Genomic DNA, 25,955 nt, shown 5'->3' on the forward strand with positions numbered 1-25,955 from the left:
TTACAGCCCAAGAAACTAGGGAGGGTCCCTTCTGAACCTCTTGCCACACCCACTATCCAGTTGCAGGCTAAGCTGTCTCTTATCTGACTACTCCCTTGGCAGCATCTCTTTGCCTAGTCTCCCAAGGTCTTTCTCACATACCATTACAGATTGGCACTATCTCCCTTAGAGTGCTGAATACTGCATTAGGTCCAAATAGACCAGAAGAATCTGGAATACCTACAGACTTCTCACAAACTCACATGGGCAGAATTTTTCTTCTTGTTTTAATTGGTGACTCTTTTCCATTTCTAACTCACAGAATAAGCAGGCACCCCATGTAAGGCATGATATTTAGGAATATTGGAAGTACCTAATATTTCTTTACTCGGAGGGGGAGGGGAAGGAGAAAATAAAGAAGGGAATGGTTTAATTGTAAAAACTGGAGGTATGCAGCAAGCAACAGTTCCCATGCTAGAGATGGCTATTATGTAAACTTATCTCAAAATATCAAGTGGTCTGCCATTATCCATTAATTTGAATCTCATGGAGGAAGAGTGTGACTGTCTGTTTATATGTGTGTGTGTAGGTCCATCTCTGAGAACATTGTACTGCAGTGGGCAATCAAGTGTCATGTGTTCTTGTCTGCAGTAAAATATTATAAACTAGCTAAGCTGTGTCCGGAAGTCTTTTGCCAAGCCAAACTGAGAAGCTGAACTAAGGGTAAAATGTTTGGACATTGATGACTTACTACAGAGCCCGGGTGTGATGTCTGGCATTGCCTAATCTACTTTTCACAAAATGTTTGCTGATGAGTTTTGGAGTCCCAACACACTTGTAATCATAACATGCCTGGAGAGAACTTGGTTGGGGAGGTTGACCCAATCATTTCAGCCAGACAGAGAAAGAAGATGAGACAGATAAGGAGACAGATTGTTTCACCATGTCTCCTTACAATTTGTATGTATGAGTGTCACAACTCTCTTAGCACAAGATAGTATGATGAAGAATTCCTTTCCTTTTTGCCAAAGCCAGCTGGAAAACAGTGGAAGGAAATCTTAGCCCCCAGTTCTATAATTCTGATTTTTCAAGGATATCATGGCTGGGACAGTCCAGACCCATAGGAACCTGGGTAAGATAGTTGAGGTAAGCAAGCTTAGGAACCATCATTCCTATTTTAAACCATTCAAAGTATTATAAAACGGAAGGGACTAAAAGGTCCACTCATGTGCTCCATGCTACAGCCCCTGAAGGGTTCAGCCCCTCTGACCCAGAAAGATTCTGCAAATTATTCAGATGCTACAGGAACTCAGATAACTAACAATTCTAACTGAATTACTGGAAGCAATACATGCCTAACATACAGTTGTACAGTATATTAAAGGTCTTTTCCTCCACTTCCCATTTGTCAATGTTAAATTATTTCATAAATGTGCTTTTGTCATTTTAGCAATAGTAACTTTGCATGGAAAAATCATTTTGCTCTCCAAATCACACTGGGGGCCTCTGAAATGGTTCACAAGAACAAAACATAGCCCCAGAGAGCTTGCACCAGGATGGGTTCATTTCCAATTATAGTTTCCCAATGGTTGCATGCTTGTTTTTGAATATTACTGCTAGAAATGCTAGCTGCAGTCCCATTCAAACCACAGATTAAATGAATTATTACAGGATGGTAAAAATCTCAACTCAGCACCCTCACAAGAAATCAAAGGAAATAAAATCAATTTGTGTACTTGGTTGGATAAAACAGAAAGCAAAGGGGAGGGGCAGAGCAAATTAGCTTTCTCTGCTAAAGAGCAGCACTGTGAGAGATAAAGCCTCAGGATCACAATGGAAGAAAGGCCATATCAAGGTATTAGCCTGTGTTAACTGTTATTCTGCAATATATAAAGTCATACCAAAATAAAATAGAGGAAAGGGTGCATGCTGGATTGAGCTTACTAGAGTGCAACCAAAGTCCAGTATGGAAGTGGCCCAGGTGCCATTGCTTGTGGAACTGGCTGGGTGAAAGAGACAGATTTGTCCTTTTGAGCCTGTGGTTTTGGACCACTGTCAGCTTGATTGCTACACCCTGACTGAGGACTCTCTAGAATTCTATGCAATATATTAGGGTTATTCACAGGGCAGATGATTATGGGTTCCTCAGAAAATGTTCCTGAAATAATAATAGTAATAACAACAACAACAACAACAACAAGAAAGAAATGTTGCACCCCTCCCACAAAGAACAAAGAACAAAGAACAAAAAAGATTCACATGCTCAGCCCTGCTTGACCTCACCACATTGTGGCTCCCAGAGGCCAAAAACAGAAAATTGAAAAGTAAAGTGCAGATTTACAGATGGCTTGCAAATGCCTGTCTAACACAAAACAATGCTTAGAGACATCAGCTGAGCATTGTGGATACTGAAAAGCCACTACCTGGCATTATATTTAATACATGGAATATCCTGAAAATAACAAGCAATTCTTCTCCTTTATGGCCTCTTTTCTTTTCTTTTCTTCTTTTTAATTACTCTTTAAGACCATTCAATTTTTTTTTCAACCATTAACTTCATGTTTCTGCCTGGTAACAAGGGCAAATGTATTATTTATTTATTTATTTAAATTTTTATCCTGCCTTTATTATTTTTATAGGAAGAGCAGACAATAATTTCTGAGAAATCATCTTGGATAAACTATAGCATTTTATAAATACTAGATGCCTAATTTTTAATATTCTAAGATTTCTTTATTGACAGCAAAGTAATTTGCAGCAATAATTAAGGATAATGATGATGAAAAATAGTTTAATCTCAAACAGAAAAGCTTATTAGATAGTTTGTTCTTATTTTTTGCTTATTTGTCCCTGTGTAAAACAGGAGCAATAAGGATATGTGACTAATCAATGCTGCTCACAAAATTAAACATATTAGGATAATTGTCAGGTGGCAGAATAAAATGTCTAGAAGTTAAAACAAATACTTTTTTCTGAGGCGGAGTTATTTTATTCTACAGGTATTTTATTATGTATATAAATTCATTATTTTCCCCTATTTATTTTATTTTTGTTATGTTTTAGTTTTCTTCGTTTCCTATTCATTAATTTATTATAAATAATTTAAAAAGAAAGCCTTATTTTTTACAGATCTGGTAAGTTTGCTATGTTCTTCCATGGAGATGAAACACTGATAAAACTATTACTCTTTGTTCATAACACTTTAAAAATGTTTTTTTTCAGGAAGGGGACATTGTATTTTGTTGCTGTAAATTCTAATAATGTAAGCTGTCAGTTAATATGGGAACAGCAAGAAAACAGGTTTGATGTTGTTGGGGCATTTTCACTAAAAAGAAATTAGTTACAAAATTTTACTGTGCAAATCACATGAAAGTTACCCGCATTACAGCCTCTATATTAAAAACAAGAGCCCCATGCTACTTTTTGAATTTACTCCTTTCTTTACTGTGGCAGGGAATGAAAATAGTTTTGTGCTTCATCCCATGAAATTGTAGCAGGTTTTACTTAAAAGGAATAGCTTACTTAACCTACTAAAATATTTTCTGCAAAATAAACTAAATTAATTTCACAGGAGCAGGATAATGGCTCAGGATGCTATGAGTAAAACTGCTGCTCTGGGGAAGTGGGGGAATAAGTCTGTGTAAAAGATTCTAGACCAATCATTGTGATTTGTAAATGATAAACATGTATTTTTCCATAATACACCCAGTGAAAGAGACTTTCAGACATCAGGATATAATGCTAAAATGAAACTTGGAGCTTATTTCACCTTTTCCCAAAGTAAGCGAAATAGATACACTAATTGATGGGTGGAATTTTTCTGGAGCATCTGAACTGTGCAACATGAGGTCTTTTAGCTGAACAGATGGATATGATTTGTACCAAGTCAGACTAATGCAACATCTAGCCAAGAACTGTAGAAGCTCAACAGGACTTCAGGTAGGGATCTTGTTATATCTAGGATCCCTTTTCAAAGCTAAGCTATGGTTCAGGGGTCAGGCAAATATTTGAATGACCCCTCTGAGGTTAGAGGAAGTTCCAGTTTACTCTTTACATCTTCCCTCAGGCTGGACCTTTCCAAAATCAGTAACCCCCAACCCTTGACACAGCACTTACAGGTGGGAATGGTGGGGACCAACTGAATGGATGAATGGCCTAGTAGTTAGGATATTGGACTGGTAATGGGAGACAAGGTTCTAGTCCACCTTCAGCCATGTCAGTTCACTGGATGGCTTTGGCCCAGTCACTCTCTCTTACAGAGTGGTTCTTCTGAGGGAAAATAGAAGGGTTATGTGAGCTCCTGAATGAAAGGCAGGATATAAATCTGAAGAATAAACACGTTTGAGATAGGGATATTTTTTTCTGGGAGGAGGGAAGGGTAGGAGACTAGAAAAAGAAGTCAGCTTGCAGCCAGCAAAACTTCAGGATTTGAGAGACTTTGGACTTTTTTGTATGCAAAAGAAAAAGCAATGCCACGTGCTATACATTCTTTCAACCCCCCCCCCCCACTTTCTATTATTCCAGACAGACCAGAGTCAAAGAGCATCTCCTACTGATTACTAAAGTCTCCTATATAGAGGATATAATAGATTGTCAAGAAGTTGATCCCTTCATTTGATAGCTCTGATTCAAAAAAACAAAACAAAACAAAAAGCTACCATCTTATTCATACTTACTTGAGAATAAGTTATTTTGAACGGTTTGGCCACATAATGAGAAGACAGGACACCCTGGAGAAGATGCTGATGCTAGGGAGAGTGGAAGGCAAAAGGAAGAGGGGCCGACCAAGGGCAAGGTGGATGGATGATATTCTAGAGGTGATGGATTTGTCCCTGGGGGAGCTGGGGGTGTTGACGACTGACAGGAAGCTCTGGCGTGGGCTGGTCCATGAAGTCACGAAGAGTTGGAGGCGACTGAACGAATAAACAACAACAACAAATGTTTAGGGGTAGATCACTCCATATAAGACAAATGAAAGTTTAGAGACAGTACATAAACTCTGATATAGGGATCCTTATCAGACCGGGTTTCCTGAGCGTATATAGAGTGTATACAAGCACACACACTCACACACAGCCTATTCTTCTATTTAGTTGAACATGAGACAGTGGGCAAGATACAGTAGATAGAATTCATCCACCAGGAGACATTATAATGTTGCTCCGCCTCCCTCCATAATGAAAGGGTTGCTCCGCCTCCCTCTCATGTTCCCTGTGTGATATGAAAGTGAAAACAGTCTTCTTATTTTTAAGAAGTAAATCTGCAAAACAATTAGATGGATTGGATCAATGAGTTTCGAGACAGAAAACCAAATCCAAACACATTGGTAGCTTCAGTTAAAAAACCATACACTGTTCTTTTTCTCACAAACATTTGCAAATGTACCTTCTTTGAAACTATTCTATTTTAGAGTGTCATGGCTCTAGCAAAATATAGTTGTCCCCCTACTTTTGAGAACATTGTAGCTCCATGAACGAAACACTGCTGTCATTTCTGCCTCTTGCTTCTGCTTTTTTTAGAATTTTCATCTGGCAACCATATCCCAAGAAATCTGTTTTTCTCTTCAAAATATACAGACAACATGTTTTTTTTTTTTTTTCACATTTAGGCACCACAAAAACATCTGTCAGTCTAAGTTTTTAAGCAGAGGACTCCTTGGGAATTACAGAGACCAGTATTAATACTCAAGAGGTGAATTATAAACATTTTCTGAAGAATCATGCCCACAATATCTGCAGTGTGTAAGTATAGCACAGAAGGTTTCAATGAGGGCAGACTAAATGAACAAGGTTATAGTGAAAATCCATGGGTTTATTTTATACTTATATTCTTACAGTTTACTAGCAGTATGGACAGTCAGTGTGATAGACATTATTTATTAAGCTTTTATCACATGGAGCAGGGAAGAGAGATAACCCCCACCCCCCGCCAATTCCTCCTCTGAGTTGTTCTTTACAGTTAGATCTTCCACATTCTAAAGGAGTCGCTTAGTGTAGAGTTTCCTGGCAACCAAATAGCCATCCTACTACTTACTTTGGGCTTCCCGCTGGCTTTGCTGATGCCAATAGTGGAATTTAACTTTAACTCAGGCATGCCATGAATGTTAAGGCTATGCAATGCCTTGGATTTGACTCAGAAGTGTTTCAGAACACATGAGAATATGAACACAGCACCTGTCTGTGATTCTTTAAAGCAGAAGAGCTTTTCCAGGATTGCAAGCCACAAAATTTAGACAAAAGACTTGACTACTTTAATGAGTTGCAGACTAAGTTCTTCCTGTACACTTCTAAATTCTGGAATGCAACTGGCACCTTTGTAAAATTTGTATGGGTGACTCTTTTATTCAATAGAAGAGAATATTTGTAGCTCAGGGTTGAACTGTGGAGTCCTTGGTGCTCTCTGAGCTTGGCTGTTCATTTCCAGACATTTCATTACCCAACTAGGTAACATCATCAGCGTAAGTGTGGATTTGCTCCCTGTTTGTACACAGTTTGTATCCCTGCCAGTTTTGGTAGGGGTGTGATTTTCTCCTTGGAAGTTCCTTGATTAGGGATTTTTTTCTGCTTGTCTGTCTGGTATTAATCTCTGTTTATCTAGGTGTTGGCTGCTGGGGAGGATGTGTTCTGGTCTTTTTGTTTCCTTCTTAGCTTTTTTATTGTCTCTTTTGAATGGTGTGTAAATATAGTGACCACACTCCTACCAAAACTGGCAGTTACTTGCACTGATGATGTTACTTAGTTGGGTAATATAATGGTATGTGGAAAAGACCTCGGGAGAAGGGGTGAAGAGATGCTGCCTAGGGAACAGTCAGATAAGAGGCAACATAGCCTGCAGCTGGATAGTGGGAAGGGCAAGAGGCTCAGAGAAGTTTCTAGTTTCTCAGGCTGTAAAGGAGACGGGGAGAAATGTACTTTCAGACTTGCAAGATTCTGTCAATGCAGCTTTACAATAAAGTAGAATTAGTTCATCTGGTCGTGTTTCCTATCTGCTCTGCCCCTCAAGGCCAACAGGTAATGGAACAACTGCAAGCAAACCACCAAACTCAGAGAGCACCACTTACTCTTTTATCTCCAGTCCAAAATGAAGATTTTCACAGTGATATGATCAGAAACAAAACAGAATTTTACAAATTGCTTGGCTAGTAATACTAGTGAACAACATGGTAAATTTTAAATGGTAATCACAGAATCTAAAATATAACCCCCAAAGCAGTATTTGTGATTCCCCTCAGTTCATACAATCTTGGTTTTGTCCCTGGAATTAATAGTCTAATCCTAGAAGAGACTGAAATATCTCATTCATTCATTCATTCAATTTTTATGGGCACTCAACTCACTGAATGACTCTAGACTCAGGTGTTTATAATTACCATATTGTATTCTGATAGTTGGCCATCCATAGTCTTGGATAGACAAGTAAGACTATTTTTCTGACAAAAGAAAGAAATTCTATGAGAGGTGGTTTTTCTACTTGCAGTTTAGAGCAGCACTATAGTGCCTTGACAATTTCAGTATTTCCCTTTAGTCTCATGACATTGGCTTTGTCTCATCCCCAGGGCATGATTTAAACAACCTTAAACTTCTACTTCCTATACTATAACAAAGGTAGATCCCTCCCTTAACCTATAGTGGTTCTTCCAAAGCTTCAAGCTATATAAAATCTAGAATGTTTCACCAGTTTATCAAGATCACATTATCAAAGCTGTGTTTTGGGAGTCTCAGGTTGGCTCCCCTTTGGTCACAAGCTATTTCTATTTCAGTGTTTCCCTCTCAATTTGTGCTGTTTTTTGAGTTCCGTTCATGTATGTCACCTACCCCACTTCCTATTTTCTCTCCAGATGGCCTTCCAACCAGGTAAAAGAAAAGAGAGCAGTTATTTTATTCAAGAAGGAAGAGTGGATATATTTCTTCAGTTCCATACTTGCAGAACTCTGAAATGGCATCAGAATATATGCAGTACCCCCACTTTTCCTTTTGCAGCATCCTGAAAATAATGAAGCATGTCAAGCTGGGTTTTTGTTAATTGTCAATTTACCCACTGAAATAAGGGATATGCTTGCCCAGCAACTGGTCAATTTCAGATAGCCAACTTTATAGGACTTAGCTAGTCACACAATTATGACAGTCTGTCTCTGACCTTTCTAGTGCTGTGCCTCCCTAGTGTTCCCCTGAGTGTGTCTAATTATATATTTCTCTTTTTCTAATTATTGTAGAAAAATATAGAACAACCTTTCTCAGTTGGGGTTCCTCTGAATCCTAGGGTACTATTGAAGCCATTAGTGGACAGCTAGGACCACGGAATAGAGCGGAGCTTAACACAGCAAAAGATGCACACAGAAAAAGAATATTATCTTAAATAGCATTAATGAGCATGTTAGAGAAATATAGGTTATTGATCTTACACACATAGCCCACCCAAGCATAAAGAATTACACACTTAGACAAAGTAGGTTCAAAAGTAAGTAAGTCTTACTGATTTATTTGGTCCAGTTACATCCATTTCAGTAGAAAAATTATGATTCTTTCTTTCCCTAAACTGAATTGTCCCTCAGCCCTCATTGCAGCTGAAGGCTGAATGGAGAAAGGGGCATGGCCCAAGATGGAAATGCTGGAGCCGCATCCTCCCTTCCAGGATAGTGAAGAAGGAGGAAGTGAGATAAGGAATGTGGGAGGGGCAACAAACAGCTTCCTCCAGAAGCACATAGAGAATTTACATCCTAGGGCAAACTCATCCACATGCTAATGAGGCATTCTGATTTGCTGGGACCTCCAACAACCGTAAGAGTTCATGACTGGAAAAAAACATTTTTTGATCCTTGAGCACCACGCAGAGCTAATGCTTGCAGTGGTGGGAATTTTTACGCATCACAACTTGGCTGCTTTGGTGTTTTTGTAAATGTTGTAAAATGTGGATTGTGTCAGTCAGAAGTGAATTGTATTGTGAAATTTTTGTCTTTTTTGCAATTTTTACACAGGGGTTCCCCAAGACCTGTGAGTTATGTCAAAGATTCCTCCACTATTCTGTTTGGGTTAAGTGGGGGAAGTCAAGCTAGTACTGCCAGAGACATCTGTGCTTGGTATGGCCATTGGAATTAGGTGGGAAAAGATGTAAGGGAGGAAAAGGGTGTCTGGCAAAGTTTTAATTCAATTAATCTGAATTCTGCATGTATCCATGGTGCATGAGTCAGGTTTGGGACCCAAGGTGTCAGATCTCACACCCACTCTTAATATGAAGACCTTTCCACTTTCAGAAGCTTTGGGAAAGAGAAACTGGGTGGAGCAGAGTCCAATTCAAGGTGCTGGTTGTCACCTTTAAAGAGCTACATGGCACAGGACCAGGTCATTTGCAGGACCGCCTCTGCCCATCTCACCAGATCTGATGCTGATCTGACACTCTGGCTCCCTTCCCTAAAACCCTTTTAGCCTTTTGGAAGGCCATCAAGACCTGGTTCTTTATCCAGGTGAGCCTGTGGATGACTGAGGCATCAGGTTTTTAGTTTTTTAGTTTTGTAGTTTTATTGTTGTGAGCCACCCAGTTGTGTTCTAAAATGGGTGGCCATGCAAATCTTTCAAATAAATAAGCAAGCAAGCTGCAGGAAGGGTTACTTCACTTTCTTCATACCATTGCCTGCCTGCTGGTCTCCTTTTCAAAATTGTGTGTTGCATTTCACAAGAGGGAGTGGAAGCTAGTGCAAAAGAGACAGGGAAGGAATAGTGATTCTGCCTGAGCAGTGAGCTGACTGGCCATTATTAAGCCTGTATTTCCTTTGACCTCCAAGTGCCACCTGCCCGAACTAAGTTCCAAAGAAAAACAAAGACTCTGGGTGTCTTAACTTAGACAAGAGCTGCAACTTGAGGTTTAAAGGAAATCTGCATTAAAATATGGCAAATCCTCGTTTTCAACATATGCTGCAGCCAAGGAGAAGCAGTCAACGTACTTTTTTTTTAATCCCTCCTTTCTACGATGCCGAGAAAAGAAAACGTTGTATTGACTTCAAAGAACTTTAGCTGATTATTGTCAGCTCTATTCCCAACGAATAAATTGAACAAGCCTGGCTTTTAAATGAGGTACTAAAATGCGAACACATTTTTCCTCTCTCACCACAAGCGGGAAGTTCTTTCATTTTCTTTTCGTCTTTTTGTTTTTAAGCAATCTTAATGAATCCCATATGAGAAAATCCCTCTTCCAACCGCCTTGAGTTGGCTGATGACAGCATCTGCACCGTTGCGCAGCCTGAAAGGGAAGGGCCAGGAAAAAAAAGCGCTACCACCTTAAATGACTGGCGCGCGCGCGGACACACACACCGGAACGCGCGCGCTTAGTAGCTTGGTCTGGGAATGAAGACCATAAAGAAAACAATGCTTGTAATGGGAAACAACCCCAAGCAAAACGAGGGCAATCTAATACGGAGGCACAGCCTCGAAAGTTGAAAACATCCAGGAGTCACACCACCTTCCCAGTCAACTCTTCCGCAACCGTGAGTTGCGTGTCTGTTATAGCAATCGCAGCAGCCCGGTTCTTTTCCAAGAGGACGCAGCTGCGCGAAAGGGCAAGGGCGGGCCTGCTGGGCCTTGTCTGGTAGCCGACTGGCCATGCCTAGCGCGGGCAAGGAGCACGGGGAAGAAGCGCTCCAAGATGGCACCGGCGAACCTGGCGAAGCTCAGGACGCCGCGCAGCTCTGCTAGAGTTGCGCCCTCGCCTTTTGCCAGCTCCACGCAGAACAACCCAGGCAGAAGTGCGGCGCCCAGCGGACGACGGCTGTCGCCCCCGGGCAGGGGGGCTCGGCGGAAACCACACAAAGGGGAGGCGGAGGGGGCTGGCAAGCAGGTGCAGAAGTGCAAAAGCGCGGCCAAGACCTCCGCTTGTATTGCGGAGAGCCCAAGGAAGTCATTTGTGTGCTGGGCGCGCTGACGGGCCCGCACCGGCAGCATGAGCTCATCGCTGAACGACGCCTACGGAGCCGCCCGGGTAAGGCTCTCGAACAGGGGCTGGAAGCTGGATCGCTTGCAAACGGTGGGGGTGAGCCACTTGGCTTCTTCTTTTGCTAGATTAAATGCAGCCGGGCCCTTGTTTCAGGCAAGCCTCAGGAAGCGCGCCTGTTAAGTCCTTGTGAGCGAGCATCTCTCGCCACTCATCTGGCTGACCGTCTGTTGGAGCTCATCCCAGTGTTAGCGAGGCTTATCACGTGTTTATTCTGGGAAACTGGCCAATCTCTTGTGAGTTGGCGTTCCGGTGATACGTCTTTCCCGTGCTTTGTTAGCTAGAGTCCCAGCATTAGAAGGACTAGATATAAAAACAGTAAATCTGTGGAAGGAGGGTGCCAGGAATATTATTTGGTTGCCCATGTTCTTGGTTAAGGAAGAACCTCTGGTCCACAACTAATGGGCAACAATCAGTCAAGAAATAGCAAATGCTTTTAGACATGGCACTGTATCTGAATCAACTAACTGTGTTCTGATGAGCCAGACTAACCAATCATTTGTGCAAACTTGGAAAATTAGATTGAGTTACAGCATGGGTAAGGGTGCTTACATATACAGCCAACTTTAGCAGATGGTGGGCCCAAAAGCTGTAACATGTTGGAACACATCTTTTCTGTAATGCTAAGGTTAGCTGTCATAAATGTCTTCATTGAGAAAATGAGCTTCTCTCCCCTAAGCAAGCTTTACAACTGCAGTGATTTTTTTTTTCTTAGCAAGACCAGAAAAGAGAGAAGGAGATTGTGAGAGTCATCCACTACAACTACTAAAGGATTCAGCTTTAATTACTTTGAATTTTAATTACTGCAAAATAGTTCCATAGACTTTGTCAGAATTATGTAGTGCATAGAATTTAAAAGCCTTACTATTATGCTAGTACGAGGTATTGCATTAATATAGTTGAGTCTGCTTACTCTAATCTTATGTTCAAACAGTTTCTTTTTCTATTTTGACATTCCTAAAACAGAGCACAGTAAATGTGATAACTCTGTTTGTGTATTAGCTTACTTACTAGGTTTTTTTTCCATGAAAGAAAACTGAATTTTACAGTATAAGCAAAAATCATCAGTGGGAAAAAAGTATACAACTGGATCTCTATCTCAGAAAATTTTGGATATTAAAGTTGTGTTTGTCAGGCAGTTGGGAAAGACCTAGAATGTAGTTTCTGTGTATTTTTACATATTTTTCCCCCACCCATTCTCTAGATAGTTCAGGGAAGCATATAAGATTCTCCCATTTATCATCACCAAATCTTGTAAGGTAGGAAAGACTGAGAGACAGAAATTGGCCCAAGATCAAACAACAAGTTTAATAGTGGATCTGAACTGAGTCTTTTATAGTCCCGCGTTTTCCAACCTGGCACTGTCCAGATGTGTTTCAGATTTCCCCGGACATCAATGGATGGAACTGTCACATCACATCTGGGATATTGTCTCATACTATTCAGTACTGTGCCATTGGATAGCTGGTCATGAGTTCCACTGTGGTGTATTTGAAAATTTGGTAGTGCCTCATAACCATGGCTTGCTAGGTACTTCTTTTGTACTAGATTGATTTTAGGAAGAGAGATAAAGAAAAAAAGAACTTTGCTATGGCCAGTAAATAGAGCCATATTTTTCACTTGTCTATGATAAAGCATATAAGGGACGCGGTGGTGCTGCGGGTTAAACCTCTGAGCTGCTGAGCCTGCCAATTGTAAGGTTGACGGTTCGAATCCGCGTGACGGGGAGAGCTCCCGTTGCTAGTCCCAGCTCCTGCCAACCTAGCATTCGAAAACATGCAAATGGGAGTAGATTAATAGGTACCGCTTCGGCGGGCAGGTAACGGCGTTCCGTTTAGTCATGCCGACCACATGACCATGGAAGTGTCTACGGACAAATGCTGGCTCTTCGGCTTTGAAATGGAGATGAGCACCGCCCCCTAGAGTCGGACACGACTGGACTTAATGTCAAGGGAAACCTTTACCTTTACCTTATGATAAAGCATATGTTAATGGAGTGAACATTTCTGATCCTGTAGGTTCTATAAGTCAGTATGTGACATACGAGGTTACACTGGAAGATCCTTGAAAAATTATGGATCGGCAGACCATAGAAAGGTTTTACTTGTATAGATAAGGGCAGTCCTTTTAAGATTGCAAATCATTGCTAGTTATTGTTGGGTGAAACTTATTTCTACTGATATATAACTCAATTTCCCAAGACTTGGAGAATGTATATTCATCAAATTATTGGTTTGCTAGCATTGGAAGGTAATACATGATGTATTTAACTATATGATAAATGGGTTACGCAGCCCTTCCATCTTTTTCAAATAGGAGATGAATGAAAACCATAATGAAGATAATTAAAGGAGCAACTAATGAGGATACCAGATAGAAATGGAATGGCCCTATTAGTGATAGGCATTGGAGTGGATTGTAGGTTTGCCACTCTACCAGTTCACTGCAAATAAATTGTAGTGAGAACATATTGATAAAATTCTAAAGTGTGTTTCTTAATGGAAACAGTTTAAATATGGTAGGCATGAGCATGCCTTAGGAGTCCCCAGATGATCAATAAACCATCTGAATAGGGTCACTGTGGTTACGTTTATTTGGACCTACATTGATTTCAGTGGAACTTTTAAATAATGAGAACCCCTTGGAAAGAAAAGTTAAAAAATAAGCAGCAAAATGCTTTCCTAAGTAATTGTTTTGTAATTTGATTTTTTTTTTACTTCCAGGCCACAACATGCATCAAATCACTATCACAAGTACATATGGATAGAGAGACAAATAAAAATGTTTGTGGATAAATAATGTTTATAGATTAATTTGCAATGCTGTAATAATCTTGTGTTAAGGTTGGCATATTTTCAGAGATGGTAATTGAGCAATCCTCTGTATTGTCAGGAGCCATATAAGCTACTTAAGAGCTGAACATAATCTGACCTACTCACAGTTTGGATTCACAATTGAGTTAGCATCATGTATCAGATTTCACAGGTGAAGAATATTGTGTTCAATGGTACAAAACATCAGTATGAGATAGGCATGTGTCCATATTTATGTGCCTGCTAAGAGCACAGTTGAATCTGTACCCTTCTGAGAAAGAATAGCATTGTGTTTACTATGCAAATTATGAGTTTTTCTAAAAAGTACATCATGATTGCAGTTGGTGGCCTTGGAAGTTAAGGTATGTATGCATATTGATAAAGAGTTTGCTTCAGCCTACAAATTGCAATTTGCTACACTTGCAAATATTGAGTACAAGTAGCATAATATTGATTCCACAGGATTCAATATGTAGTGTTTCAAAGCTTTCCAGATATTCCATCCTCTTTTTGGAATTGTCTGTAGTGTCTTTTCAGCTGGCAGATTCATGCAGGGAAGAGAAGCCACCCCTGCTTCTTTTTGAATGCAGTAAATCAAAGTGCAGCTGATAAGTCTAATTTGGGGTCTTCTTTCAAGCATAGATAGCTTGTTGGAGGGTGATTCCTAGAAGAACACAGCATAATTATAGCAAGTGTTTCAGCAATAGTATTAATTTTTTAGCTGACAAAATAGGCTGAGGAAATGATGCAAATCCCACAGGCTTGACATTTTCAGTGAGGAATGTATAGGAGTTGGGTTTTGTATGAACAGAGAGCTTTTATTAACTCGCAGCATTTTGCTATGGCAGAAGAGTAGTAGCTGCTTAAGATTCTTCCCCACTACATGCTCCCTCCTCTCCATGTTAAATGGAAGCAAACTCACTTTCTCCTTAAACTCAGGGGATGGGAAGGCTTAAATTTCCCATCTCCCCTGCCCATTGAGATTTTATTATGCTTTCTTCCCCCTGCCAGCTGATACATGCTGGAAATTTTCCCAGTGTTTTTCAGCTGGATGGAAGTGTGTCTTTGTGGAAAAGGGTGTAATTTAAATGAAGCAGATTGTGCAGAGCATTGACTGTTCCTACCGGTCTTTTTCCATGTCCTAACTAGACTCTAGCTGGTCTTGGCTAGAGCATGATTGTCTCTATGAGCTTACCTCTCTGTGCTAGTTGCCCATGCGTGCCATTCTTGTCACCCAAATTGTACTCTTCCCAGCTTCACAACTGATTGGCAGTCTTAAATTTGGGGGTTTGGCATTGGTGGACTGCTATACAAACCTCTGAAGGCAATGTTCAGGCCACAAGTTATCCAATTGTATTCCACATTTTTTCTTAGGGTGAAGTGAATAGTTCTGTTGTTATGCTGTTCTTTAGTTAATTATGGAAAATCCATGGAATTGGTATTATCTTATCAATGATTGATTTATATCCCTCTTTCCTATAGGAGCTCAAGGTGACATATATAGCATTACCTCCTCCTGTTTTGCATACCAGTCCTATGAGGTAGGTTGGGCTTAGAGTGAGTTATTGGCTCCAAGTCATCTGTGCCTGAGGGTGGACTTGGACTTAGGACTTCCCAGTCTTAGTCTTAACCTAAAGTTAGATATATATGTTAGCTTGACTGAACTATTTGATGGTCTTCATCTTATCCCTGTCAACAGGTTTTTGAAAATGGGCTGTATGATGTTACTGTTCAGAGGTTGCAGTGCTGCAGCCCTTGTTTCTCCCCATCTTGACCCTCATGCTAAGTGCAGCCTCCAGTAACCAAAAAAATTCCTGTCCTGGACTAAATGACCCAGCTTAGTATATATGGAAGTGATATATACCAAATGAGAAATTGAATTTTAAAAACTATGTTGTGTTTATGTATTTTATGGGGAGAGGGGCATTTTTGTGCCATGAGCCTCACTTACATTTCTTTAAGCTAAGGACTGCAATGTAGGTGAAACCAGATCACACACATGGGAGCTGGATTTATTTTTTTTAGAAGTTGAAGATTTTTTAAATTGACATGCCTGCTTTATGGTTTTTATTAGTTTCTACTTCAGAATGGCAGGAAATTGGGCTTTTGGTTTTCAGCATTCACAAAGGTGATTCTGGGGGCTGCAAAAAAGGGAAATGTGGCTTTCTTTGCAGCCTTGTATTATCTAGTTGCCCATTCATTTTTTATACAAAGTGATATTAAAAACATTTACCTGAAGCCTGAAAACATATAGTACATTCTATTCTCTATTTTTCATTTTTGCTATCTCTGAAGAGGTATGTCTCATACAATAGACATGGGCTACCTTCCACAGGGCTTGAAAGTAGAATCAGAGCATCTTTCCAAACACCATATGCAACTAACTAGTTACGATTCTCAGAGCTGTCAGGCTCTGGCAGTGAGATACCAGTTCAAGAAACTGGCTGGGAGCCAGTAGTGCATATTATTTAGACAAAATCTTCTTCTATTTGCAGACACAAGAAGAAGCTGTTGATGTACAATGGTACACAACAATGGTACACAACTTGACATAGTTGATAATATAGTTACATTGCCAGTTACTTTCAGGTAGCAATGGCAAAAGGAAATTTATCTCCTTTCCCTTTCCTCCTGGATTTCAAGAGAGCAGTTAACACCTGGTTTTCCACCTACTTGGGTGAGAGTGGGGGGTTGGGGGCTGGAAAGGTGAGTATATAGAAAATGGTGTGGGGAGTGAAACTGGCCAGGTGCTGAGGGCTGGCCAGAAACACACAAGTACTGGGTCTGGTGGCTATTCCACTAGATTGTTTCCTTGTGTGGTGGGGCCCCTTTACCTGAAGGAGGGACAGCAAGCGGGGTGGGGTGATAGGTTCTGTGAGGGCAGAGGAGGAGAGGGCAGGCAGAGACATGGTGGTGAGGGACGTTGGGAGAGCGGGCTGTTCTTGGGAAGGTGGCCTCTGTGTTTAGTGCATTCCAGCCCCTTGTGCTTATCAGCCCCAGGGCCTAGTAATGAGGGCTTCAGAGTCCCTGGGTTTTGTCTGTTGTTACTGAATGCCAGACTGATCTTTAATAAGGCCTCTTTCATCCACAGTGTAATTGTAGGTTATCTGTCATACAGGATTAAGTTTCATCAGTATGCTGATGTCACTCAGCTGTATATCTCTGCCCTAGGCTGCTGTGATGTTGTTGAAGTGCTTTCCCAATGCCTGGACACTGGATGAGGAGGAACCAGTTTTGACAAGATCAAGTGGCTTGGGTTTTCGGGTCCCCCATACCTAGTGATTTTCTGTTGTTACCCTGAATGGGGTAACACTCCCCCAAGCAGATTAGGTGTGCTTCTGGACTTGTGGCTCCTGCTCAAGGAGCAGGTGGCAGCTGTGGCCAGGACGGCCTTTGCACAAATACATCTTGTGTGCCAGTTGTGCCAATTCCTAGACTGGGAGGCACTGCTTGTGGTTGTATAGCATTTGGAAACTTCAGCTGGTTCAGAATGCAGCTACATGTACAGTATTGGGCACTCTATAGTACACCCAAGTAAAACCACTGCTGTGTGAGCTGTACTGGCTGCCAGTTGGATTCTGGATGCAATTCAAAGTGCTGGTTGTAACCTTTAGAGCTTGTATGACATGGGACCAGGCTACAGGTCCCACCAGAACTGTCAGTGTGAACATGCTCCAGGTCCTTCGGTGATGTAGTGTCACCTGGTGGATCCTAGGAAGCTGACCTTCTCTGTCTTGATGCCTGCCCTGTAGAACAACCTCCCACTACCCATATGGATGGCTTTGATCTTACTTTTAGAAGGCTGTGAAGACCCAACTCTTCCCTCAGAGAAGAGATTAGGGCCAGGCTGTTAGTTCCTGGAGCTTGGTGTGGTTGTATGGTATGAGTGTAATTTGAGATTTGGATTTTGTGTGTGTTTTATGATTATTGATGTTTTTACTTTTTGTTTACTACCCAGAGTTTTCCTGGATAGGTGGGCACCCATATAAATTCGACAAATCAATAAATCTAGCTCAGGAAGAAGGGATGTTTTAGGAAGGTATATTTCTAGGTACCTTAACATATGAAATATTTAGATACCAGTGTTGGAAAAGATATCTCAACAGGTGGCAATGCCTAGATAATCTTGGCTGATTTTAGAAGCTAAATGGGGTCAGCCCTTGCTAGTACTTGGATACTGAACTGTCTAGCAATCCCAAGGTTAGATTGGGAAATTTCAAGAATCCAGAAGAAGGTATAATGCCCTAACAATCAGGAACCACGCTGAGACAAGGAATAGGTCTCTAGTGTTTTATTACTGCTACATTAGACAGAAAATCCTAACAAACTGAAGAAGCATGGGAAAAACCCAGACAGATAAGCCCCAAAAGTCAAGGCGGGTCTGATCTGTGTCTCTTTGAATGGCTGCTTAACTCCTCAGTACTACGCATGCATTTTCCCCCCTGGATAGGGGCCCCTTCCTGCTCACCATCAGTATTCATGACATATAAACTACTCACTTCTGTAACGCTGCTGGAAAAATCTGTAGATATGGTTATCAGAAGTCAAGTTCATCTTGAGGGCATCTTTGTCATTTTATTTGAAAAGATACTTTCAAAAATTTTTTATTGGCCATTGGCCTGCATGACAGTGTTTAAATTCTGCCTCATGAAGAAACCCAGCCATCTGTGAGTATGGGAGTACTAGATTACTGTTTCTGTTGATCATTCAATCTTGCAGAAATAGTTGCAGTGAAATAGTAGATTTAGGATATATACCACCCTCTAAATGAAGACTGCTTCAGTGGCCACATAGTAATTCACAAGAATGGACTGCTATACTTCTTATATATAGATAGTCCTCACTTAACGACCACAGTTGGGACGAGAATTTCAGTTGCTAAGTGATGCAGTCATTAAGCAAATCTGGCCCAATTTTATTACCTTTTTTGCAGCAGTTGCTAAGTGAATCACCACAGGCAGTAAGCAAGCCACATGTCATGAGCACTGATGGTGAGCAGGGGGGGGGCCCTATCCAAGCGGAAAAATGCATGCGTAGTAGTGAGGAGTTGAGCAGCCATTCAAAGAGACACAGAACAGACCTGCCTTGACTTTTGGGGTTTATCTGTCTGGGTTTTCCCACGCTTCTTCAGTTTGTTAGGATTTTCTGTCTAATGTAGCAGTAATAAAACACTAGAGACCTATTCCTCGTCTCAGCGTGGTTCCTGACTGTTAGGACATCAATCCTAACAAACTCCTACTCCCATTGAAAGAGGGAGGAACAACAACAACAAAAAGACATTTGGGAAAATGTCTTCGGAAAACCAGGAAATTTGGCAAGCCATCCAACAACTGGCAGCAGCCTTGCAACAACACCAACAACAAGTAGATCTCCAGATCAACACCTTACAAGCAGCTATGCTACAGCAGTTACAACAACCAGCTCCAATTAACCCACAACCGGTGCCAGCAGCAGCAGCAGCAGCTCCACCAGTAGTCTTGAGATCCCAGGGCAGTTTACCTGAGAGGTTTGGAGGAGAAGCAGGACAGTTGAGAACCTTTCTCACACAGTGCGCAATGTTTTTCGACAGCAGGCCGGCAGAGTTTCCCACAGACAGAACCAGAGTCACCTTCATTCTAAGTCTGCTAAAGGGACCAGCAGCCAAATGGGCTATTCCCATGGTGGAGAACAACGACCCAATTCTCAACGACTACCAGAATTTTCTGGCAGGGTTCCGAGCACACTTTGATGACGCAATCAGAGAGGTCACTGCCAGCCGGGAAATTCGGAAGCTCAAGCAAGGCAACAAGAGGGTGGGAATTTACATTGCTGATTTCAAGCTGTTAGCAGGAGATCTGGACTGGAATGAGAGGGCCTTGAAAGACCAAACAGGGACTGGATGGGGAAATTAAAAATGAATTAGTGTGCCAGGGAACACCAGCTACCCTAGAAGGTCTATATCAGTTGTCTGTGGTCATAGACGGCAGGCTAGAAGAGCTCAGACAGATGCAGCCGGGGAGAGGCAGGGGCCTCAGAGCGCTTCCAGGATTTCCAGCTCTCTCTGCAGCATCTCTCTACTCAGAACCAGAGGAGCCGATGCAGATCGGGCGAGCAGGAGGCTTACTTCCGAGGCTGAGAGACAGAGAAGGAGAGAGAGAGCCCTCTGTTTCTACTGTGGAGTCCCGGGGCATATGGTGAGAGCTTGCCCAGCGAGAAGCCAAGCAAATTCTGTAAGAGCCCCAGGGCAAGCAGCAGAACCAAGAGCCACCTCCACCTTGACTTCCAACCAGGGAAACTCCGTCGGTCTCCCTCCACAGAGCTCAGCAGGGAGACCATCAATCAATTAAGGGCTCATTCCAAGGATTCCAGGCAATCCGTTTACTACTTACCAGACATAATGCACGTAAACCCAGAGCACCAGGTCAAGCTAGAGGCTCTTGTGGATTCTGGAGCTTCCACCAATTTTATTGATGTACAGACTGTACAAGACCTGAACATCCCAATCATGGAATTGCCACGTCCCATAGAAGTTGAGACCATTGACGGCCAGCCCCTCAAGGCAGGACCGATTCGAAGTTTCACAGAACCTTTGCAACTAACAACGGGAGACCACACTGAGTGGATCCAAGTTTATGTTACTGCATCACTTAATGTGCCTATAGTCCTGGGCACACCTTGGCTGAAGATCCATAACCCATTGTTGGACTGGACTACGGGAGCAGTCTCCTTCCCAGCTAAGGAATGCCAGCACCACAAGATTCAAGCCGCTCTTCTCTCTCCAGCAACCAACACAGTCACTGAAGCAGGGGGGTCTAGTTGCCAGCCAAGTATGAAGATTTCGCAGATGTTTTCAGCGAACAAGAGGCCACAGCACTACCCCCCCCCATAGGGACTGTGATTGCACTATTGAGTTGATACCAGGAGCCAAGATTCCAGCAATATCCCATGTCCCCCAAGGAACTAGCCACCTTAAAAGATTACTTGGATTCTAATCTCCAAAAGGGTTTCATCCAATGATCTACTTCCCCAGCATCTGCTCCTACATTCTTTGTACCAAAGAAGCCTGACTCGTTGGCACCGGCAGCTCAGGAGGCACCCATGAGAGTGGTGCATGATTTCAGCTCCCTCAGTAAGGTCACGGTCAAAGAAAATTACCCACTCCCCTTAATATCTGATCTGCTGGATCACTTACAGAAAACACACATTTTTACTAGGTTGGACCTCAGGAATGCGTACAATCTGATCCGGATAAAAGAGGGGCATGAATATCTGACTGCCTTCGCCACCAGGTTTGGTAAATTTGAGTACCTTGTTTTGCCCTTTGGCTTGACAAATGCAGGAGCCATATTTTCCTGATTTATGAATCAAATTTTCTCTGATTTACTAGTTAAGTATCTGGTCATTTATCTAGATGACATATTAATATTCTCTGAGGATGCTACAACTCATGTAACCCATGTACATAATGTCTTACGAAGACTGAGAGAGAACAAGCTGTTCGCCAAGCTAGAGAAGTGTGCCTTCGATTTAACTGAATTACATTTCTTGGGCTATAGAATATCAACAGAAGGCATATCCATGGATCCTTCAAAGGTCCAGGCAATTCTCTCTTGGCAACCCCCCCTCAATGTGAAAGATGTACAAAAATTCCTAGGATTTGCCAATTTTTGTAGAAAATTTATAAATAAATTTAGTGACAGGCCAAACGCCTTACACAGCTTTTGAAGAAAGGATCCAGATTCATTTGGGGGGAGAGGGAGCAAGCAGCCTTCCAAGAATTTAAGCAACTCCTTGCATCCCAGCCCCTTTTAAAGCATCCTGATCCCACGAAGCAATTCATAATGCATTCAGATGCTTCAGATTTTGCTATCGCTGCTGTTTTATTGCAATATACTGACAAAGAAGGGAAGACATTGCTTCCTTGTGCCTTTTTCTCTCGCATGTTCTCACCGGCAGAGAGAAACTATGATGTTTTTAATAAGGAGTTGCTGGCAATTAAAGCAACATTTCAAGAGTGGAGGCACTGGCTAGAAGATGCAACCTTTCCTGTGGAAATTTGCACCGATCACAAGAATTTACAGCTTCTACAAAACACCAGATCCCTCACCCCACGCCAAATCAGATGGAGCCAGTTTTTCTCCTGTTTCAATTTTGTTATTTCTTATGTTCCTGGGGCGCAGAACCATTTGGCAGATACCTTGTCTCGATCCATTCAGGCAACCCCCGCTACTCACCAGGAGGTCCAAGCTACTATATTACAACCTCACAACTTTGATCAGTCTATGAGGGAGAACCAGAGATTTTAGCAGCAGGCAGACAAGCAGAGGACCTATTTACAAGAGTCAGAGCTCAGCAACAACAGGACCCGTATGCCAGGGCCAGGATGGATGACCTCCAGAGGGGCCCGCAAGACACTGCCTCCCCATTTAATGTGGAAGCAGGAATCCTCTGGCATAGTGGGCGATTATATATTTCCCCCTCATTGAGGAAAGAAGTACTGAGACTTTGCCATGACCATCAAACGGCAGGCCACGGAGGTGTTTTCAAAACTCCCTAGAGCTCTGAGAGACTACTGGTGGCCTAAGATGACTGCAGACATAAAGGGTTACGTTGCTTCTTGTCATACCTGTAGATGAGCCAAGCCTCTCCCAGGGAAGCCCACAGGACTCTTGCAACCCCTACCCACCCCCAGTAGGCCTTGGGATACAATTTCCATGGATTTCATCACTGATTTACCCCCGGTCCAGGGGCTGACTTCCATACTAGTGGTGGTGGACCTTTTCACTAAAATGGCGCATTTTATTCCTTGCAAGGGCCTCCCATCTGCGCAAGCCACAGTGCAGTTGTTTATGGACCATGTTTTTAGGTATAGAGGCATGATAAATCACTTGGTGAGTGACAGAGGCCCTCAGTTCACTTCCAGGTTCTGGAGGGCCCTTTTCCAGTCATTAGGAGTCCAGATCCACCTATCATTATCACATCATCCTGCTAGTAATGGGCAAGCCGAGAAAATTAACCAATGGTTACAGCAATATCTGAGGTGTTACACCACTTATCAGCAAGACAATTGGCCAGCCCTGCTCCCTATGGCAGAATTTACTTATAACAACTCTGTGCAATCCTCTACCAAGATGTCTCCTTTCCAAGTACTCTACGGGGTTAACCCTCAGGTGTTGCCCACCTCCTCCCAGCAGGGAACTGTTCCAGCCGCGGCTGATTTTCTTAAAGAGCAACAAGCCGCAGAAGAGTTGTTAAAGGAGCAGCTGAACAGGGCAAAGAGTGCTTACAAGAGAGCTGCAGATGCTCACAGACAAGAGGGGCCAGCGATTGCAGTAGGAGACAGAGTGTGGCTCTCTACCAAGTTTTTGACCTCTACCAGGCCTTCCAAGAAGTTGGACTCTAAGTCTGTGGGCCCCTTCACTGTGGTACAGCAGATAAATCCAGTGGCTTATCGTTTACAGCTACCAGCATCCATGAAAGTCCATCCAGTGTTTCACAGAGGCTTGCTAGCCAAAGACCCTCCCCCAAGTGCCTTACGATCGCAAATGCCCCCCCCCCACCTCCAGTAATTGTGGATGGGGAGGAGGAATACGAAGTCGAGGAAATTCTGGACTCTAGGAGGAGGGGAAGGGGCTCCAATATTTAATACACTGGAAAGGTACCCTGAGGAAGAGTGCATGTGGGAAAATGCCAGAGATGTGCATGCATGAGCGCTGGTTCAATGATTCTATCAGCTTTTCCCTCACAAACCCAAGCCTCGCACTCTACCAGAGATTCCTCACTTGATCGAGCAAGCAGAGGAATCCCAAGCAGAGGAGTTCGTAAGTTGGCAGCCTCCATCCCCGCCAGAGGCTCTGAGGCCAGAGCGAGAGGAGGAGGGAGAGCCGCAGCCCTCCACCTCAGGCTTGCATTTCCCAAGGGGGAGGGGGAAAGAATCTTCTAATTATCTATTTTCCAGCAGCAGCCACCTGGGCCAGAAGCATTATCAGACCTGGAGAGCAGCACTGATTCGTCCTTGGAGGAGTTTTCCTTTGAAGAATTTCCATCGTTGCCCAGTTCCCATGGGAGCTTGGAGGGGAAGATGGACTCTCATGAGACTCTGGAGGGAGGAAGGAACTCTGGAAGGGAGGGGGCTGAAATGGAATGTGAATCTGGAGGGGAGGGTGATGTCATGAGCACTGATGGTGAGCAGGTTGTTGTTTATTCGTTTAGTCGCTTCCGACTCTTCGTGACTTCATGGACCAGCCCACGCCAGAGCTTCCTGTCGGTCGTCAACATCCCCAGCTCCCCCAGGGACAAGTCCGTCACCTCTAGAATATCATCCATCCATCTTGCCCTTGGTCGGCCCCTCTTCCTTTTGCCTTCCACTCTCCCTAGCATCAGCATCTTCTCCAGGGTGTCCTGTCTTCTCATTATGTGGCCAAAGTATTTCAGTTTTGCCTTTAATATCATTCCCTCAAGTGAGCAGTCTGGCTTTATTTCCTGGAGGATGGACTGGTTTGATCTTCTTGCAGTCCAAGGCACTCTCAGAATTTTCCTCCAACACCACAGTTCAAAAGCATCGATCTTCCTTCGCTCAGCCTTCCTTATGGTCCAGCTCTCGCAGCCATATGTTACTACAGGGAACACCATTGCTTTAACTATGCGGGCCTTTGTTGTCAGTGTGATGTCTCTGCTCTTAACTATTTTATCGAGATTTGTCATTGCTCTTCTCCCAAGGATTAAGCGTCTTCTGATTTCCTGACTGCAGTCAGCATCTGCAGTAATCTTTGCACCTAGGAATACAAAGTCTTTCACTGCTTCTACATTTTCTCCCTCTATTTGCCAGTTATCAATCAAGCTGGTTGCCATAATCTTGGTTTTTTTGAGGTTTAGCTGCAAGCCAGCTTTTGCACTTTCTTCTTTCACCTTCATCATAAGGCTCCTCAGTTCCTCTTCACTTTCAGCCATCAAAGTGGTATCATCTGCATATCTGAGATTGTTAATGTTTCTTCCAGAGATTTTAACTCCAGCCTTGGATTCCTCAAGACCAGCTTGTCGCATGATGTGTTCTGCATACAAGTTGAATAGGTAGGGTGAGAGTATACAGCCCTGCCGTACTCCTTTCCCAATCTTAAACCAGTCCGTCGTTCCGTGGTCTGTTCTTACTGTTGCTACTTGGTCGTTATACAGATTCTTCAGGAGGCATACAAGATGACTTGGTATCCCCATACCACTAAGAACTTGCCACAATTTGTTATGGTCCACACAGTCAAAGGCTTTAGAATAGTCAATAAAACAGAAATAGATGTTTTTCTGAAACTCCCTGGCTTTTTCCATTATCCAGCGGATATTGGCAATTTGGTCTCTAGTTCCTCTGCCTTTTCTAAACCCAGCCTGTACATCTGGCAATTCTCGCTCCATGAACTGCTGAAGTCTACCTTGCAGGATCTTGAGCATTACCTTACTGGCATGTGAAATGAGTGCCACTGTTCGATAGTTTGAACATTCTTTAGTGTTTCCCTTTTTTGGTATGGGGATATAAGTTGATTTTTTCCAATCTGATGGCCATTCTTGTGTTTTCCAAATTTGCTGGCATATAGCATGCATTACCTTGACAGCATCATCTTGCAAGATTTTGAACAGTTCAGCTGGGATGCCGTCTTCTCCTGCTGCCTTGTTATTAGCAATGCTTCTTAAGGCCCACTCAACCTCACTCTTCAGGATGTCTGGCTCTAGCTCACTGACCACACTGTCAAAGCTATCCCCGATATTGTTATCCTTCCTATACAGGTCTTCTGTATATTCTTGCCACCTTTTCTTGATCTCTTCTTCTTCTGTTAGGTCCTTGCCATCTTTGTTTTTGATCATACCCATTTTTGCCTGGAATTTACCTCCAATGTTTCTAATTTTCTGGAAGAGGTCTCTTGTCCTTCCTATTCTATTGTCTTCTTCCACTTCCGCGCATTGCTTGTTTAAAAATAATTCCTTATCTCTTCTGGCTAACCTCTGGAATTTTGCATTTAATTGGGCATATCTCCCCCTATCGCTGTTGCCTTTTGCTTTCCTTCTTTCTTGGGCTACTTCTAGTGTCTCAGCAGACAGCCATTTTGCCTTCTTGGTTTTCTCTTTCTTTGGGATGTATTTTGTTGCCGCCTCCTGAACAATGCTGCCAACTTCTGTCCAGAGTTCTTCCGGGACCCTATCTACTAAGTCCAGTCCCTT

At 42.6% G+C, this 25,955-nt stretch overlaps 1 protein-coding gene across 1 annotated transcript in view; it reads left to right on the plus strand.

The window, feature by feature from the left end:
- The first annotated feature begins 10,341 nt into the window (after nt 1–10,341).
- Nucleotides 10,342–25,955, plus strand: part of TRIM44 (tripartite motif containing 44) — a 44,735-nt gene continuing 29,121 nt past the window's right edge. The window contains 3 exon segments of the mRNA XM_063318058.1: nt 10,342–10,918; nt 10,920–10,947; nt 12,883–12,905. Coding sequence (XP_063174128.1) covers nt 10,572–10,918; nt 10,920–10,947; nt 12,883–12,905 — 398 coding nt within the window. The 5' untranslated portion in view covers nt 10,342–10,571.

The sequence above is a fragment of the Candoia aspera genome, chromosome 1 (assembly GCF_035149785.1).
Source record: "Candoia aspera isolate rCanAsp1 chromosome 1, rCanAsp1.hap2, whole genome shotgun sequence".
Lineage (NCBI taxonomy): Eukaryota > Metazoa > Chordata > Lepidosauria > Squamata > Boidae > Candoia > Candoia aspera.